The sequence below is a fragment of the Neopelma chrysocephalum genome, unplaced genomic scaffold (assembly GCF_003984885.1).
Source record: "Neopelma chrysocephalum unplaced genomic scaffold, ASM398488v2 Primary Assembly neopelma1_24, whole genome shotgun sequence".
Lineage (NCBI taxonomy): Eukaryota > Metazoa > Chordata > Aves > Passeriformes > Pipridae > Neopelma > Neopelma chrysocephalum.
In genome coordinates this window covers 19,949,530-19,964,166 of record NW_020897693.1, presented here as the reverse complement: position 1 = coordinate 19,964,166, position 14,637 = coordinate 19,949,530, and the positions used below count along the sequence as shown (strand labels likewise).

General features: G+C 47.0%; 2 protein-coding genes across 2 annotated transcripts in view; one reads left to right on the top strand and one right to left on the bottom strand.

Annotated features, from left to right (window-relative positions):
• Window positions 1-3,265: 3,265 nt before the first annotated feature.
• Window positions 3,266-13,524, bottom strand: LOC113979567. The gene is made up of 3 exons (XM_027706923.1): window positions 13,520-13,524; window positions 5,032-5,480; window positions 3,266-4,229 (listed from the first exon to the last, which is right to left on the bottom strand). Exons 2-3 carry the CDS (start codon window positions 5,477-5,479, stop codon window positions 3,571-3,573), a joined length of 1,107 nt encoding a protein of 368 aa, XP_027562724.1. The 5' UTR covers window position 5,480; window positions 13,520-13,524; the 3' UTR covers window positions 3,266-3,570.
• CDAN1 (codanin 1) overlaps window positions 5,675-14,637 on the top strand; it is a 35,443-nt gene continuing 26,480 nt past the window's right edge. Inside the window, exons 1-3 of the mRNA XM_027706915.1 lie at window positions 5,675-5,910; window positions 8,426-9,126; window positions 10,684-10,908. Of these exons, the coding sequence (XP_027562716.1) occupies window positions 5,815-5,910; window positions 8,426-9,126; window positions 10,684-10,908 (1,022 nt within the window). The 5' untranslated portion in view covers window positions 5,675-5,814. The remainder of the gene's footprint in view (window positions 5,911-8,425; window positions 9,127-10,683; window positions 10,909-14,637) is intronic.

Sequence of the window (14,637 nt, the reverse complement as noted above, 5' to 3'; positions counted from 1 at the left end):
TGCAGTTCTCTCCCCTCTTTGGAAATCTTCTAAGCCATTCTTTTCATTTAAGTTTGCTCAGGCACCCAAGAGCATAAAGAGTTAATGCCCTTGTAATGGTCATTTGTACATAAAGTTGTAATTATTTATTTTCTCATTTGTACCATATCAAGGCTTTGTACAATGTTTAAGTTTTGTTTTCAAATTATTTTGTATTTTATTTTTATAAACTGGTTCTAAATAAAATATTCATTCAGCATGCAAAACTTCAATTCCTAATTGTGTTTGTATAATGATTCATTAATTTATAAAGCTTCAGTTGAGTTTTTTTCAATTTTTTTTTACTATTGTAACCCTGTAATTCAAATGGACAAAGTACTTTGGCAATGATTATTTTTTTCTCTGTTACAAGAAAGCAAAAGTCAAGCATGTGTTGGTACTACTGCAGCATGAATCAGATGTTCATATTGCAAATCAGAATGACTGGATCAATGATTGGAAGTATAACTGATTTAGTAGGTTCCTGTGTTGCATATCAATAAGAACAGAAAAACCCAAGTGGCCTCCTCAGAATCTTCCCTTTCTATTTGCTCTTGCTCTTATCCCTTCTGTCTGTATTCATCTAAACAATAAATGATTGGCACAGCTAGATCAGGTCAATTTAAGTAACAATATGGTGGTTCTGAAAAGCCAGCTGCTGCTGGCTTTTTTTTCTTCAAAATTGTTAAGTTTTTTATTTAGTCAGAGGCCACTATAATTGACTTATTTTGGGGATAATCAGGTGTCTGGATGTAGTCACTGAGCTTTTATAGCCTCTTGAGGAGACCTGTACAATACACTTAAGTGGCAGATAGCAGAGAAATGAGCGAGTGGAAGTTGTTACTGAATCTGAGAACCTTGTGCTATGGGGAAATGCAGCGATAAGCTACCAGTTGCTCTAGTTTCCTCCAAGACTCTTTTATTTATCTTTCTAATAAAATTAGGTAGCATGCAATATCATCACAGTTTATATTTGTGGTTTGTGTACCTGCAGGTCTCAGTCCTGTGCTGTGGCAAATATTGCCTGCTCGTTGCACAGCAGAACAAGTTTTTTAGGGAGAAAATTTCCTGGATAGATTTCTCAGTATTACCACTGTTATGCCTTGTATGTAAGGCAAATTAAAAGCGAGCTCTGCCTTTGTTCACATCATTGGCAGTATTTTCACTAAGGTTCATGATCAGGTCATTAGCCCTTGTCATTTATACAAATAGCTTAAATAGCTTCACACAAGAGGAAATACATTGGGAATTCATTTACTCAGTAACAGTCCAAGAAAGTGATGTTTCACCTTGTGTTAAGAGCAGCCAGAAACTTAATGTCATGGCTTTTGGACGCTGTGTGCTTTTGGCGCCTCTAACAGAATCATCACTTGATCACAGAAAGGGTGCGTAAAGAAATAGCAAACCAGCTGTATTAATTGGAAGATGAAAATAACAAATTTGTGCACTCTGTAGTGGCAAGAGGTAGCTCAGTTTCTTTCCTTGTTTAAAATATGTAAATCTGGATCATACCAGAAATGGAAGAGTGATTTTGGTCTGGCTCCAGTATACATTAGCGGTACAACTGACAAACTGAGAAAGAAGCAAGATTGGAACAAAGGTGCTGTGGCAGATTGATGTTGAGGTCTGGTCATTGTCTGCCCACTGAAGTGTCTTTTGGCATTGCCTGGCTTGTCTTTAATTACACAGGAGATCCAATCTGCCGATTTTGCTCTTAGGATCTTGCTGAACTTTTCTGTACTTGCACTGTAGCTCATTTAAATCAGTACTCAAACATGAGAAAGCCATGTAGCAGACACACCTCAGCTATCCCTAGAAACGCTGTAGTATGTGACATGCAAGAATTGACAGTTACAAAAGGAATTGAAACATCAACAGAAAGATAGATAAGAATTGTCACAACCTGGACAAACTCAAACTGCTGCCCGGAAGGACCAGGTAATGTTTAGATCACATTTTGTTAATCTACCTGGAATGTCATGGTAGCATTAATTTGCTTCTTTGTCCATGAAAACAAAATACAGAAGACCCTGCTCCAGAGAGTACATTTGTACTGATGGGGGAGAAATAATGCTTCCAACAGGTTAATTTGGAAAGCTTGTAACAACATAGACTCAGAAATCTGACTTAGAAGGATTAGGTCTTTCTCGTTCTTCAACCCATTAACGTCTGTCACACACACAATCTCCTTTTCTTAAGGTAAACCTAAAAAAGAACTTTCTCTTCTTCAAGGCATTAATCCCAACTGAGAGTGTGCTGTACATGTATACTTTTTACTTTCGTGAAATATTTGCTTCTTTTACGCCATCTACGATACTGAAGAGAAACACTTGCTAACACCTTGACTGCCCTGTGTTCATGTTTTAGCAAGCAGCAGTTGTTGGTTTCTGAAGCGCAGGTGTGTGAAATCGGTCCACTGTAATGGTATAAGGGCAGAAGTGAAAAACTGAAATGTATGTTTTCATATGGTATAGCGTTCTGTCAAGGCTGACTACAAAAATTACATACTTTGCCCTATGATTACATATTCTTATGCTTCTAGGAGAGGGACAATTGGGTTGCCATTCTCTGTATCATTTGTATTTGCTAAATTCCTGCAGCAGGAATGCTTGTGCAAACTAACTGTAAAACTAGAGGCAGCTAGTCATTGCTATAGGCCAAATTTATCTGTAGAACTTTAATGTTGGTGATAAATGCTTAAGAAGTCAACCTGCATGATTTTTCAGGTCATTGGACAAAATTGCAGGTGAGAGTGTTTTTGTTTCCCCTCCCATACGGACACCAGATGTAAGAACACAGCACCTCAGCTACTTCTGAATTGAACAAAGTAAGAGCGGCCTATTTCTCTATTTTAATCATGTGACAAAAAACGAGACTACCCTGCTAGTGCAGTAAAACAAAATGTCTCTGAGGAGAAGGTGCATTTGACAAGCTGAGAATGAACAACAGCCAAGGGGAACAATGCTGTATGAATTCTGAGGATTAGATTCATGAATCAGCAGCTCAGTCCTAAACCATTCGTCGAATAAGCAGGTATCTCAAACTCTTACTGTGATGCCTTGCACAGCACAGACTTATAAAACCCAACAACAGCCAAGCAAACACCCACAACTTTATAATTATTAGAGAAAGGAAGTACTTAAAAAGCCAACTACTTCTGAGGTTTGTTTAATCAAAGAACTAAGCAACTTGTGTAAGACAGCTCCTGGTGGTCAGTAACCATAATGTTTCTTTTTCTACCCCACTCTCATGCCTTTTATTTTTCAAAAGGTGACATGAAACAAAGGATGATATAGACAAAAGTCTTACTCAAATGTTTGTTTTTTTAAGAGAGTAAGAGGATAAAGAAAACAGAAGAAAATTATCAGCCAACTGCAACAGCGTTAACAAACGGGAGACTGGTAATTAGTGTTTAATGCCACCTATAGCGAAAATGTTTCCCACTGGGAAAAACACAGGAGGCAAGTCCACTTTGCTCCTTCAAAGTCACAGGCTGGAGCAGAACATACAACAGCACCTAACACCACAGTCACTTTACATATATTCAAGTTTTTACACATCTGCAAAGCAGAAGTAGTAGCAGCCATTTGGATGTTCTTTCTTAATGGTTCTCACGGGGGGTCTAGGAAACTCGGAGGGACCTGGTTCTTGTGACATGGAGCTGGAGCTGCTGCTGCTGCTTCTGCTGCTGCTTCCAGCCACCTGCACTCTACCTCTGTCCTCAGGAGGGGACATATGGGGGGAACCTGGGCTCAGGTACCCAGCTGTGGTCTGAGTAGAGGCAGTGGCATGTGTGGTCGGGCCAGTGTTGTTTTTCACATAGACATTTTTGATAGCAACAAGCGTATGCGCCATGATGCTGATGCTGTTACTCAGATCCTGCATGCCTTGCTGCAGCAGCTGAAGATTGTGGTTGACACTGTCAAAGCCAGACTGGATCACCTGCATCTGAGTCTGCTGAATCTGCAGTAGGTCCTCTTCAGTTATTTCATTTTGGTCTGCCTGGGACCTGCCTTTTGTTTTGGCTTTTACTTTCCCAGAGGAACTACCGCCTGATGTCCCCAGAAAAGGCAGTTCTTCTTGATTAGGTGAAACCACAACCATGTCCTCAGAGCTTTCTTCTGGCTCTACCACCTTCACTACTATTTCTTCTTTAAGGTTCATCTTCTCAACACTGGATTGATGAGATGGGCCAGGATTGCCATTAAACCCTAGAGGAGATGGGGGAAGAGGAAAATCAAAGGAGAGCCAGTGAGAAACTTCATAAACTTAATGATCAGTGAACCGTGTTCTCATCCACTAAGCACTAACATTAGTCCTTGAAACAAGACTCTCAAACTCATACTATGTTATCTTTGATGCTTTTAGAATACACCTCCATAGGTGGGAAGAAAACCATAAATATGCATTCACCGATTAACCACACTACAGATCCCTTACCAGCCCTACCACAGAAGCTGAACTTTAGGTTCCAAGAGACAAAGTTCATTGCAAGCTCATTCCACGCTCTACTGTGCACCAAGTAACCAGTAAGAGCATTGATGAAACACTGATAGCAAGAAATCCCATGGTATTGAGGGTGATCATTTCAACGTGCTAGCGCAATGTCTCTGCCACACAGTAACTGAGGTACTCGCAGCACTTTGTACTGGCAAGAACTGTGTGCTGCCATGGCTTTTTGGCTTTTGCATTTGCAAGAATAAGTACTGCAACGGTCTAACGGCTCGACGATGAGCAGCATCTGCTACAAGACAGGGTTTTTACTCCTGGGTGCTGTTTTGGTGCACTTTTATGACCTACAGCACAAAGCCTCACAGTTCAGTGTGCGTGCATACACGTTTTGCATTTCCAAGGAGAGAAGGTGGCTATCCGAACCAGACATTTCCAGCGGGGCTGGTGCCCGCAGCGCCCTGCGCGCACGCAGCGGGCGGGCAGCGCCGACCCGCCGCGCAGAGCGCGGGACGCCGGGCGCAGGGTCCGGGGCGGTGCCGCGGGGGTCGCTCCCGCACTCACCCATGTCCCTCACGACGGCGCCGGGCAGCTCCAGCGTGTCGATGCCGCCCACGATGGGCACGGCCTCGGCGGGCAGCAGGGAGCCATAGGCGCGGCGCTGGCGGCGGGCGGGCGGCGCGGGCGGCAGCTCCTCGGGGGCCAGAAGGAGGCCGAGGGCGGGGGGGCCCGGCGGCCCGCAGCCCTGCGAGAGGCGGCACAGCTTGCTGCGGTCGCGGCGCTTCAGGTCCCGCCAGCGCTTCTTCAGGTCCTCCACGTCGCGGGGACAGGCGGCCACCGGGTTCACCTTGTGCCGGATCAGCTCCCACACCTTCCTCTTCTGGCCCGGGGAGGCGCGGCCGGGTCCCGCCGCGAACAGCAGCTGTTCGTGCTTCAGCACCTGCTCGATCAGCACCTCCGTCTCCGCCTCGTTGAAATTCGCCTTGCGCCGCTTGGGCGAGTCCTCGGCCATCCTCCGCCGCGGGGGTCGGCGGGCAGGCGGGCGGGCGCGGAGCCGCGAGGGGGGCGCCGCTGCCCTTCCCTTAGCCCCGGCCCGCGGGCGCCGCCGGCGCTAGGCCGGGGCCCGAGCCCTGTTGGGGAAGCAAATACCGCGCATGAGAGGAAAAGACGCGCACGGACCGGCGCAGGCGCCCCGTGCCCCGCATGTTGACATGGGGAGGGGGCGCGGCCCCCGCCCGCCTCCCCGGCGGGAATCCCCGCTCGGCACCGCCCCCGCGGGAAGGGGGGACACGCCGGGCCCGCCCCCGGCGCGGGTTGTGCGCGTGCTCGGCGGGAGCGCGGCCGGGAATGGCGGCGGTTTTGGAGCTGCTGCTGCAGGAGGAGGTGCCGGTCAGCGCCGTGGTGCGGTGGCTCCAGCACGGCCCCGGCCACCGCCCGGCTGAGGTAACGCGCGGCGGGTCGTCGGCTCGCCCTCCCGCAGTGCCCCGGCTCCGGCGGGGCCGGGCCCGCTGCCGCGCCACTCCCCCAGCGCCCTCCACCGCCGCGGGCCGGGGCCGAGCGGGAAAGTTTGTGCTCCCCGGCACTGGGGGCGCCCGGTCCGCGCTGCTGTGAGGGACGAAGCCGCGCGGGTCGGCCCAGGGCCCCGGTCGGTGCCGTTCTGCCGCCGCGCACTAGGGCCGAGCTCCTGTCCGACAGCGGCGGCACCGCCCCCGGCGCGGGCGGGCTCTGGGCAGAGCGGCGGGAAGGCGAGGCCGCCGGCGGGACCTACGTTGGGAGCTGCCAGGCGGGTGTGGGAATCCCGCTAATATCCGCAGGGCTGAGCCCGCCAGGAGCTCAGCGGCGCCGGGGCCGGGCGGGAGCAGCGGGGGATCGTGCCGGCTGCCGGCGCACAGCGCGGGTGGGCGAGGGCCGGCAGTGCGGCACCGCGCCGCTGGTGTGTCCTGAGGAAACGCGGTGACAGGACGGGGTGACGCTTCCCGCGTCTTTGTCGGGGAAGGTGGCGGTGAGAGAAAGACGAGGCGAGGCGCTTGGCAGCCAGGGCTTGGCGGTGGCTCTATGCAAGCGCTAGCGCGCCTCCCGGCTGGCCCGCCTGAATGTTGAGGAGGATCTTTCTCGGGGCTGGGAGAGGGTGCTTGTTGGCCGAGTTTTGTAATAGGATATGCCTGGACGATTTGTGTTCTTGTGGAAATAAAAACATTGTAACCAGAGATGGACTGCCTATATTTCACTAATAACATAGAGATACAATTTGTTTTTAAAGCATTTTCTGCCTGAGCCCCTCATGGTGTGTTACCTAGTGTTAAAATCAAAACTCACTGGTGTCATCCACATGAGTTAGCGGGGTATCATTGTCATCCTAAACGTGTGTGGGAAGAATGGACTAGCAGCTTTATGCTCTGTGGTGTTTCTTCAACTGTGACTTGCAGAAGCAGGTCTGTGGAGGTTAAGAAGTTTGAGATGCTGGCAGCTCAGCTAGCACTGCGTAGGCAAGGGGTGAGGAGGCCGAAAAGTTTGCCCTTGCAAGGGAATTGCTCACTGCCTTTTGCTGCTGGGAAAAGCTCGGTTACTTCAGCATGAGAAAGCAAGTACGAAGTTTGCAGCTGGCAGCTGTTGACAGGTTACTGTTACCCAAACATGGAGGAACCAAACCTCAGTTAACTTGGACAGAGAAAGATGAGTGAATGCAGGTTGTGCTCTGAAAAGCTGCAGAAAGTACCTGACCTTATGCATAGTATAGACTGTAATTATCTTATGCCTCTGTGCTAAACTCAGGGGCACACAAGAAAATGGGAGGCTATGTCTTGCTCTAGCTTTCATGGCAGTTTCAGGCTGGAGATCGTCTTCTGACACCTCACAGGGGTTGTGCTCTGAACTGTGTCGGAATCTCATGTTCCTCCAAGAAGCTGAATTGGTCTCACACTTTCAAATATGAATTTCAGCATAGGTATTGAGGATTGTGGGAGTCCAGTCATAGGCACGCTTTCACTGCCTCCTTTTGTGCAAAAAACCACCTTCAGAAACAGCATTTGCTTTTTTGACTTTTCATTTAGTAGAGGTGTGAATATAATTTAACTAGTTGGAGTATGTGTACAATGACTTTAATATTAGTAAGGAATAAGTTGCTGCCTATGAGAACTTCTGTTGTGGCAAATGTTGCTGGATCCCATTGAGAGGAGACAGAAACCTGGTGCAGTGTTATGAACAAAAGAATTTTTACCAAGTTTACAAAACTTTGAACTATGCATGTAACATGAAGTCTCTTTTTGTCTAGATTTACCCTTGTAAGAACACCACTACCTGTTTAGATTTTAAATGTGTTGAATCAGTGGTGGGTTTTTTGTTTAAGTTTCTTAAGTATAAACTTCATTTACCTTAAGGTTGCAGAGTCTCTGTTTAGACCTCTCTGAGGCCTAAAGGAAGGAAAATTATTTAATTGAAATGGAAGAGCAGCTTTGGTCTTGTATTTGGCACTGCAGGACTCAAAGTGCTTAAACAGTTGTTATAGCACCCCTCTGTGGGAGCAAGTGGCATTCATAGACAAATAGGAGACAGAGAAGTTGCAGATTTTAGATTTTTCTATTAGAAGTAGCTGCTTTCAGTATTGATGTCTTTGAAATGTTGAATTTAGGGGTGCCAGTTGCTCCAAGTTCTCTCTGGCCATAGCTTCAGGGAGTATTACTGGTGTTTCCATGGAACAGTTCCACTGTTTCTCAGTCAGAGACCAAAATGAATGACTCCATCTGAAAACTCGTGCCAAAATTGCTTGTGGGGAAGCTGATCTTCAGATCTGTGACCAGTGCTAAGGTTGCTTGATTTTCAGTGACCTATTTTACCAAGTCATGCTGTTTTTTATCATGTATTGCAATCCCCCAGTTACTACTTAAATGAGTTTAAGTACATGGACAGAAAGAAAAAGGTGGCTTCTTTTATATTGATTCTTTGTCCTCTTTTCTTGCAGGAAAACCACATCCATGACAAGCTGGTATCTCTTAGTTTGCTTCAGAATGATTTTGTGCCTTTTCTGCTAAATTTTTTAAGGGAGCAGACCAGCCAGATTCTGACTAATGGACCCTCTACTCCTGCTAAAACACCTAATTCCAAGGCCCATGGGAGCCAAAGGACAGGATCAGAAAGGAGGGCAGGCCATGCAACCAGCAGCCGAGTGCAGCTCTTTTCCCAAAGGACTTCAGTGACTACCTGCACCACAGATACCAGCTTTTCTCCTGCTGCAGCATCCAGCAGTTCCTCTTCCTTTTCTGGGTCAAACCTCTCTAGCCCTTGTGGTGATTTCCCAAGCGTGGTGTCCAGTAGCAGCCCGAGCTTTGGGCACAGCCCTGTGCTTCACCACGGGGAGAAGCGGTCATCTCAGAAGGCCAGCTTGGGGAGCTTCCTTACAGCCACACCGGAAGCCCTGCCAGTGAGACGAGGCCGAAGGAAAGGAAACAGCTCAGTTGGTGCCTCTGGCCGTCAGGTAGCTCGGGATCTGGGGCGTTCCCTTGCTGAAGAGGAAGATGGAAAGAATGACAGTGTATCGTGGAGCGGAGGGAGAAGGAAGCGGAGTGAAGTGCCTCTTGATTCTGCCAGATCCCCAACCAGCCAGCTAAACCTTAACAACTTGGAGGAGTTCCCACCCATGGGTGCTGCCTCTGGCTGGACAAAGTAAGAGCAAGTCTGTCTCGCTGTCTCATTTGGATTGTGCTGCAGGTTACTGTTTTTTGACTGACTCATCCTGTTGTGTGTGTCCAGATGCAGAAGATGCTGTAATACACAATGCCTGGCTCCTTGGTCAGAACTGCTTTCTTATGGTCGCCATGTAGGGAGGGGAATATTGCTTCAATGGGTTGCGAGGTTTCCACTCTCTGAACTCACCCAAGACTCCTCTTTAGCCTCTCGCTTGGGATGCTGCCTGCAGCTTACCAGTGTATGGTCCAGCTCACGTTAAGCCGAGAACATCTTTGTCCTTGCATGTTCTAACAACTCAGCGTTGTCTTGGCTCTTCACATTTCTCATTTAGCATAACAGCAGTTGTTAAGGAAGAGCAGTCTTAGAAGGCTCTTCAGCTCTACTGATGCTATCAAAGAAGCTTTTGGATTGATATTCTGTGGCTTCTGGCAGCAGATGTTAGTGTGCAGCATTGTTTGTGCTGTGTGATCATGGACAAAATAGCTAGCTGTATTCTTGGTCTGCAGCAAGCCCTGGTCGCCTTGGTGACTTTGGTTTAGCTTCTGGGGAGCTGTTTGTGTTGTGGTTGCCTCAGTTCTTTTATCTTTCTCTTTTACTCTTTAAAATCCTCTTTAGCAAATACAAGGCTTTCATGTCAGCCTCTTTACTCCATATATCAGTCATTGGTCTCTGAAAGTGGGACTTTCTAGTTGGACATGCAAAATTCCAACTGAAAATTATTAATGTGTGAGTCTGTACAGCAGATCCAGATGCTGAGTCCAGATGGTGCTCTAGATGATGCTCTTTGGCCAAGGGAGATAAAGTGTGTTTCCAGCATAGACAGCAAGTATCTCTTCCTCAATTACATTATGCTCAGCTAGGAAAAAGAAGGAGGAAGGGGGTCACGGAGCATTTAGAAGTGGATGCTATATGGATTTTGAAAACACTGTAGCAATTAATATGTAACAACCAGCAAATCCTTGAGAAGTGTAATGCTTTATGTTTCTGTATCACATTTCCAGTTTTTTAGTGCTTTTTACTAGTTTATGGAACCTCTTCTTGAAGGATAAATCTAAGTAGTTTATGCTGGAAGGATGAGTTTCCTTAAACTTAAAGGGCCTGTTGTAACTTCAAAGCCTGGACTCTTACACAGACAGAGATGGAGAACGGCACCTTGGTTGGTTTTGGTGGTTTTTTTTCTCTTGATCATGTTAGAAACTCATTCACCGTCAGTTTCTTACAAAATGGGGCATATCCTGTCCTCTCAAATTAGAAATGTTTAGAAGGGTTGTGTGGCACTGTGTTATCTGTTAATAAATTTTGCAGCAGGGTCAGCAAACGGTTTTTAGCAGTCTGTATCTTCATGACTTTTATTCAGTGACCAGAATAAAATCAATAACTATATATACAGTTTAGAAATTTAGTATCATGACTCCATATCCATCTTATTTTAGCATCAGGTTTCTCTGCAAGAGTTGCATGCATATCTCTCTTGAGACCTAATTTTTTTGTTGTTTACCTTGTTTTTAGTGGCATTGCTTCTCATTTTTTCAGCAAAAGCAAACCATCGAGGCGAATCAACCCAACTCCTGTAAGTGCTGAGCGCCCCCTCTCAAAACCAAAGACGTGCTTCACTTCTACTCCTGTTAGTAAGTCTCCAGCTGCTCTGTTGTCATCTGGGTCAAGCCTTGAGGCCTTTACCACTGTCCAGGAAAGAAACCTTACATCTGTGATAAGCAACAGCCTTCAAGAGGAGAGGGAGATGCTGAAGAAAGAACGGTACAGTCTGAGCAGGGGGGTGATAGGCTTGTATTGATTCTTAATTCCCTTGTGTCCCGGTTCCGGCCAGGATAGAGTTAAGTTTTGCAGTAGGCAGGAGGGGACATGGCTGGGACCCAGGGGTTATTCTGTACCACCTCATGTCATTTTCTAGGGACTGGGAAAGGGCTCTCTTTTGGGTCAGTGTAGTGTGGTAGAGGGAGCAGTCGAGTATTCTCTATTGTTGGGAGGTGTCTGTGTGAATCATTCAGCTCTTTCTTGTACCCTCTGTCAGTAGTATTGTTGCTGTTACTGTTCATTTTCTCATGTCATTGCTGTTCCCAGTAAGTTGTTCTTAACCCAACCTGTGATCTTTACCTTTTTTGTTCTCCAATTCTCCTCTCCATCCTGCCACAGGGGGAGGGGAGAGCAAGCGAGCAGTGCATGGTTTGGAGAGTCTGAGTGAGAGCACTGAGCTGGGGAGTACCACTCCTAAACCACGACAGCCTTATTTGGTGCCCAGTGTGGGACACAAAGAGTTGAGAGAACGACAGATCTGCCCAGAGTGTGCTGGAAACAAGTTTGATCTAAGCATTTTTTGTATTAGGTCCAGAACCACTAGTCACAATGTTGCTTGGTCTGTTCATGTTCTTGTGGTACCTAACCCTGTACATGTTTCTGTAAATACGCTATCTGCCCATCATCGTGCTCTGTCAGAGCAGGGAGAGGGATCAGGATTGCTTCGTTGATGTACTGTGGGATATCAGTTTATGACATGAAAACATTAAGGGCAATGAGGGTCATTTGGGATGTGTCTTCAGTGTTGTTCTCCTACCCTTTCCTTGTGTCCTACCTCTGGGAGTCCATTAATAATGGTATCCAGTCTGTGGGGAGAACAGGGGAGGATGATTTCTCCCAGCTTCTCACCCCTTTTTCTCCTTCAGGCCTGTTATAACAGCTTTTGAGAATTTTGAATTTCCTTTGGTGTTAAGGGAAGCATATTCTTGTTGATATGTCTGCTATGTCTCCTCAGTAAAATCTGCACCATGTTTAGAGTCAGTACGGTCAACATCATGCCTGGAGTCAGGACAGGACAAGATGTAAAAAATGTTCTCTACACTTCAGCCAGGGAGAATGGTCCTTCCTGGAGTCTCTGACAAAAAGTACCTGTGGAGACTCAAGGATGACCCTTTGGGTTCTGGAGTCGGGGATACAAAGGATCCAAGGCCTGTTACATCCGAACTGAAAAAGAGATCTTAACAGCTTATGAAGTGCTTTGAGCAGCTTCAGGAGTGATTGGCACTGAAGCACAGCTCCTCCTGGCATCTCGACTGTCAGTGCTGGGCTGGATGTTCAAAGGGAAAGTCCCTTCCACACATCATACCAGTGCTACGTGGAGTAAGGGATTGCTCTGATCACACAGTGAACTTGAATGGAAAACCCTGGTTGCCCAGGGATATTGGAATTCATCACAAACAGGCCCAAAGGTGAAAATTTTGGACTCTCATCATCAGAGGAGAAGGTGACATGCTGAGGAGGCCCTACCGTCTAATCAGCTACCAGAAAATGAAAAGCAACACTCTCTCTTCACTGACTGTTCCTGCTGTATTGTAGGGATACATCGAAAATGGAAAACTGCCATATGGAGTCCTACACAGCGAGTCACAGAAGCTGTCAAGGGACCAGGTGGATCAAGTCAGGTTGCAGAGCTGAAAGCCGTCCAGCTGGCTTTAGATATCGCTGAATGAGAGAAATGGCCAGTGCTCCACCTCTACGCTGAGTCGTGACACAGAGGTTAATCTCATCTGGGCTGCTGAATTGTGGCAAGACATCGCTGCCTGAGTAGAGAAGCCGACTGTGAAAGTTCGTCACGTAGATGCACACATACCCAAGAGTTGGGCTACTGAAGAACATTGCAACAATGGACAGGTGAATTGGGTTGCCAGGATCAAAGTGTCTCAGGGGATCTGGACTGGCAACATAAGGGTGAATTATTTCTGGCTCGGTGGGCCCGTGATGCCTCAGGTCATCAGGGAAGAGGTGCAACATGGAGATGGACTCATGATCAAAGGGTGGATTTAACCATGGACACTATTTCCCAGGTTATCCATAACTGTGAACCATGCACGGCAGTCAAGCAGGCCAGGCAGGTAAAGCCTTTGTGGTATGGTGGGTTGAAATACGAATATGGGGAGTCCTGGCAGATTGATTATATCACACTCCTGCAAACCTGCCAAGGCAAGTGCTATCTGCTGACGATGGTGGAAACAACCACTGGATGGCTGGGGATGCATCCTGTGCCCTGTGCCACTGCCTGGAACATCATCTTGGGCCTTGAAAAGCAAGTCCTGTGGTGACATGACACCGCAGAGGGAATTGAGTCAGACAATGGGACTCATTTTAAAAATAACCTCATAAACACCTGGGCCAGAGAGCACGGTATGGAGTGGGTATATCGTATTCCCTATCATGCACCAGCATCTGGGGAAAGTTGAATGGTACCATGGACTGTTAAAAACCACATTGCAAGCAATGAGTGGTAGAACCTTCAAACATTTAGCAAAGGCCACCTGGTTATTTAACACCAGAGGCTCCACCAGTCGAGCTGGCCTAGCCCACTCAAAACCTCTACGTACTGTAGAAGGGGATACAGTCCCTGTGGTGCATATGAGGAGTATGTTAGGGAAGACAGTTTGGATTAGTCCTGCCTCAAGCAAAGGCAAACATATCTGAGGGATTGTTTTTGCTTAAGGACCTGGGTGCACTCGGTGGGTAATGCCGAGGGATGGGGAAACGTATGTACCTCAAGGGGATTTGATTTTTAGGTGCGAACAGTCTGTAATTTTGAATTATATATTATTGGTTGCTGAATGACACTGCCACTGTATGTCATAACAATGACAATGAGTGTGGACTGCTCCAGACACACCAGTCATGAGTTCCTGATGCAGCTTGGAATCACCTGACAGCACACCACTCCTCTTGCCCTGGTTCCATGTGCCCATAGAACCCTCAGTCATGGACAAAATGAACTCAACAGATGTCTTGGAGGGACAGCCATTGACTATGGAAATGATACTCATGCTTGTGTATATATGTGCATGTATGTATATAGTTGGAAGGTGTAGGATTTGGACATGATGTAGATGGTACTGAATAAAGGGTGGATAATGTCCTGGTTCCAGCCAGGCTGGGGTAATTTTTACAGTAGCCAGGAGAGTGCATGGCTAGGACCCAGAGGTTATTCTATACCACCTCCTATCACTTTCTGCGGACTGGGAAAGAATTCTCTTCTTGGTCGGCGTAGCGTGGAGACAGCAGTTGGGTATTCTCTATTGTTGGAGGGGTTCTGTTTGAATTGTTCACCTCTTGCTTGTACCCTCTGCCATTAGTGCTGTTGCTGTTAGTATTTGTTTTCTCATGTCATTGCTGTTTCCACTAAATTGTTCTTATCTCAGCCCATGTTTTTTACCTTTTGTGCTTCCAATTCTCCTCTCCATCCCACTTCAGGGGGAGGGGAAGAGAGGAAGGGAGCAAGCAAGTGGTTTGGAGAGTCTGAGTGAGAGCACTAAATTGGGAAGTACCATTCCTAAACCATGACACCTTGTCTTAAGGTGGTACTGATATCAAGGTGAAAATGACCAGAAGAATATCCAAGACATATACAGGTGGCCTTAAACTATAATTTGCCTAAAGCCAAGTGTGACTCTGTTATCAGACTAGCATATTAATGCAGCTAGCTCATGTTTG

Coding starts and splice junctions, on each gene's coding strand:
- LOC113979567 (XM_027706923.1), bottom strand. CDS start 5,479: ATGGCCGAGGACTCGCCCAAGCGGCGCAAGGCGAATTTCAACGAGGCG. Junction 4,230..5,031: donor CGCCGTCGTGAGGGACATGG/GTGAGTGCGGGA, acceptor CATCTCCTCTAG/GGTTTAATGGCAATCCTGGC.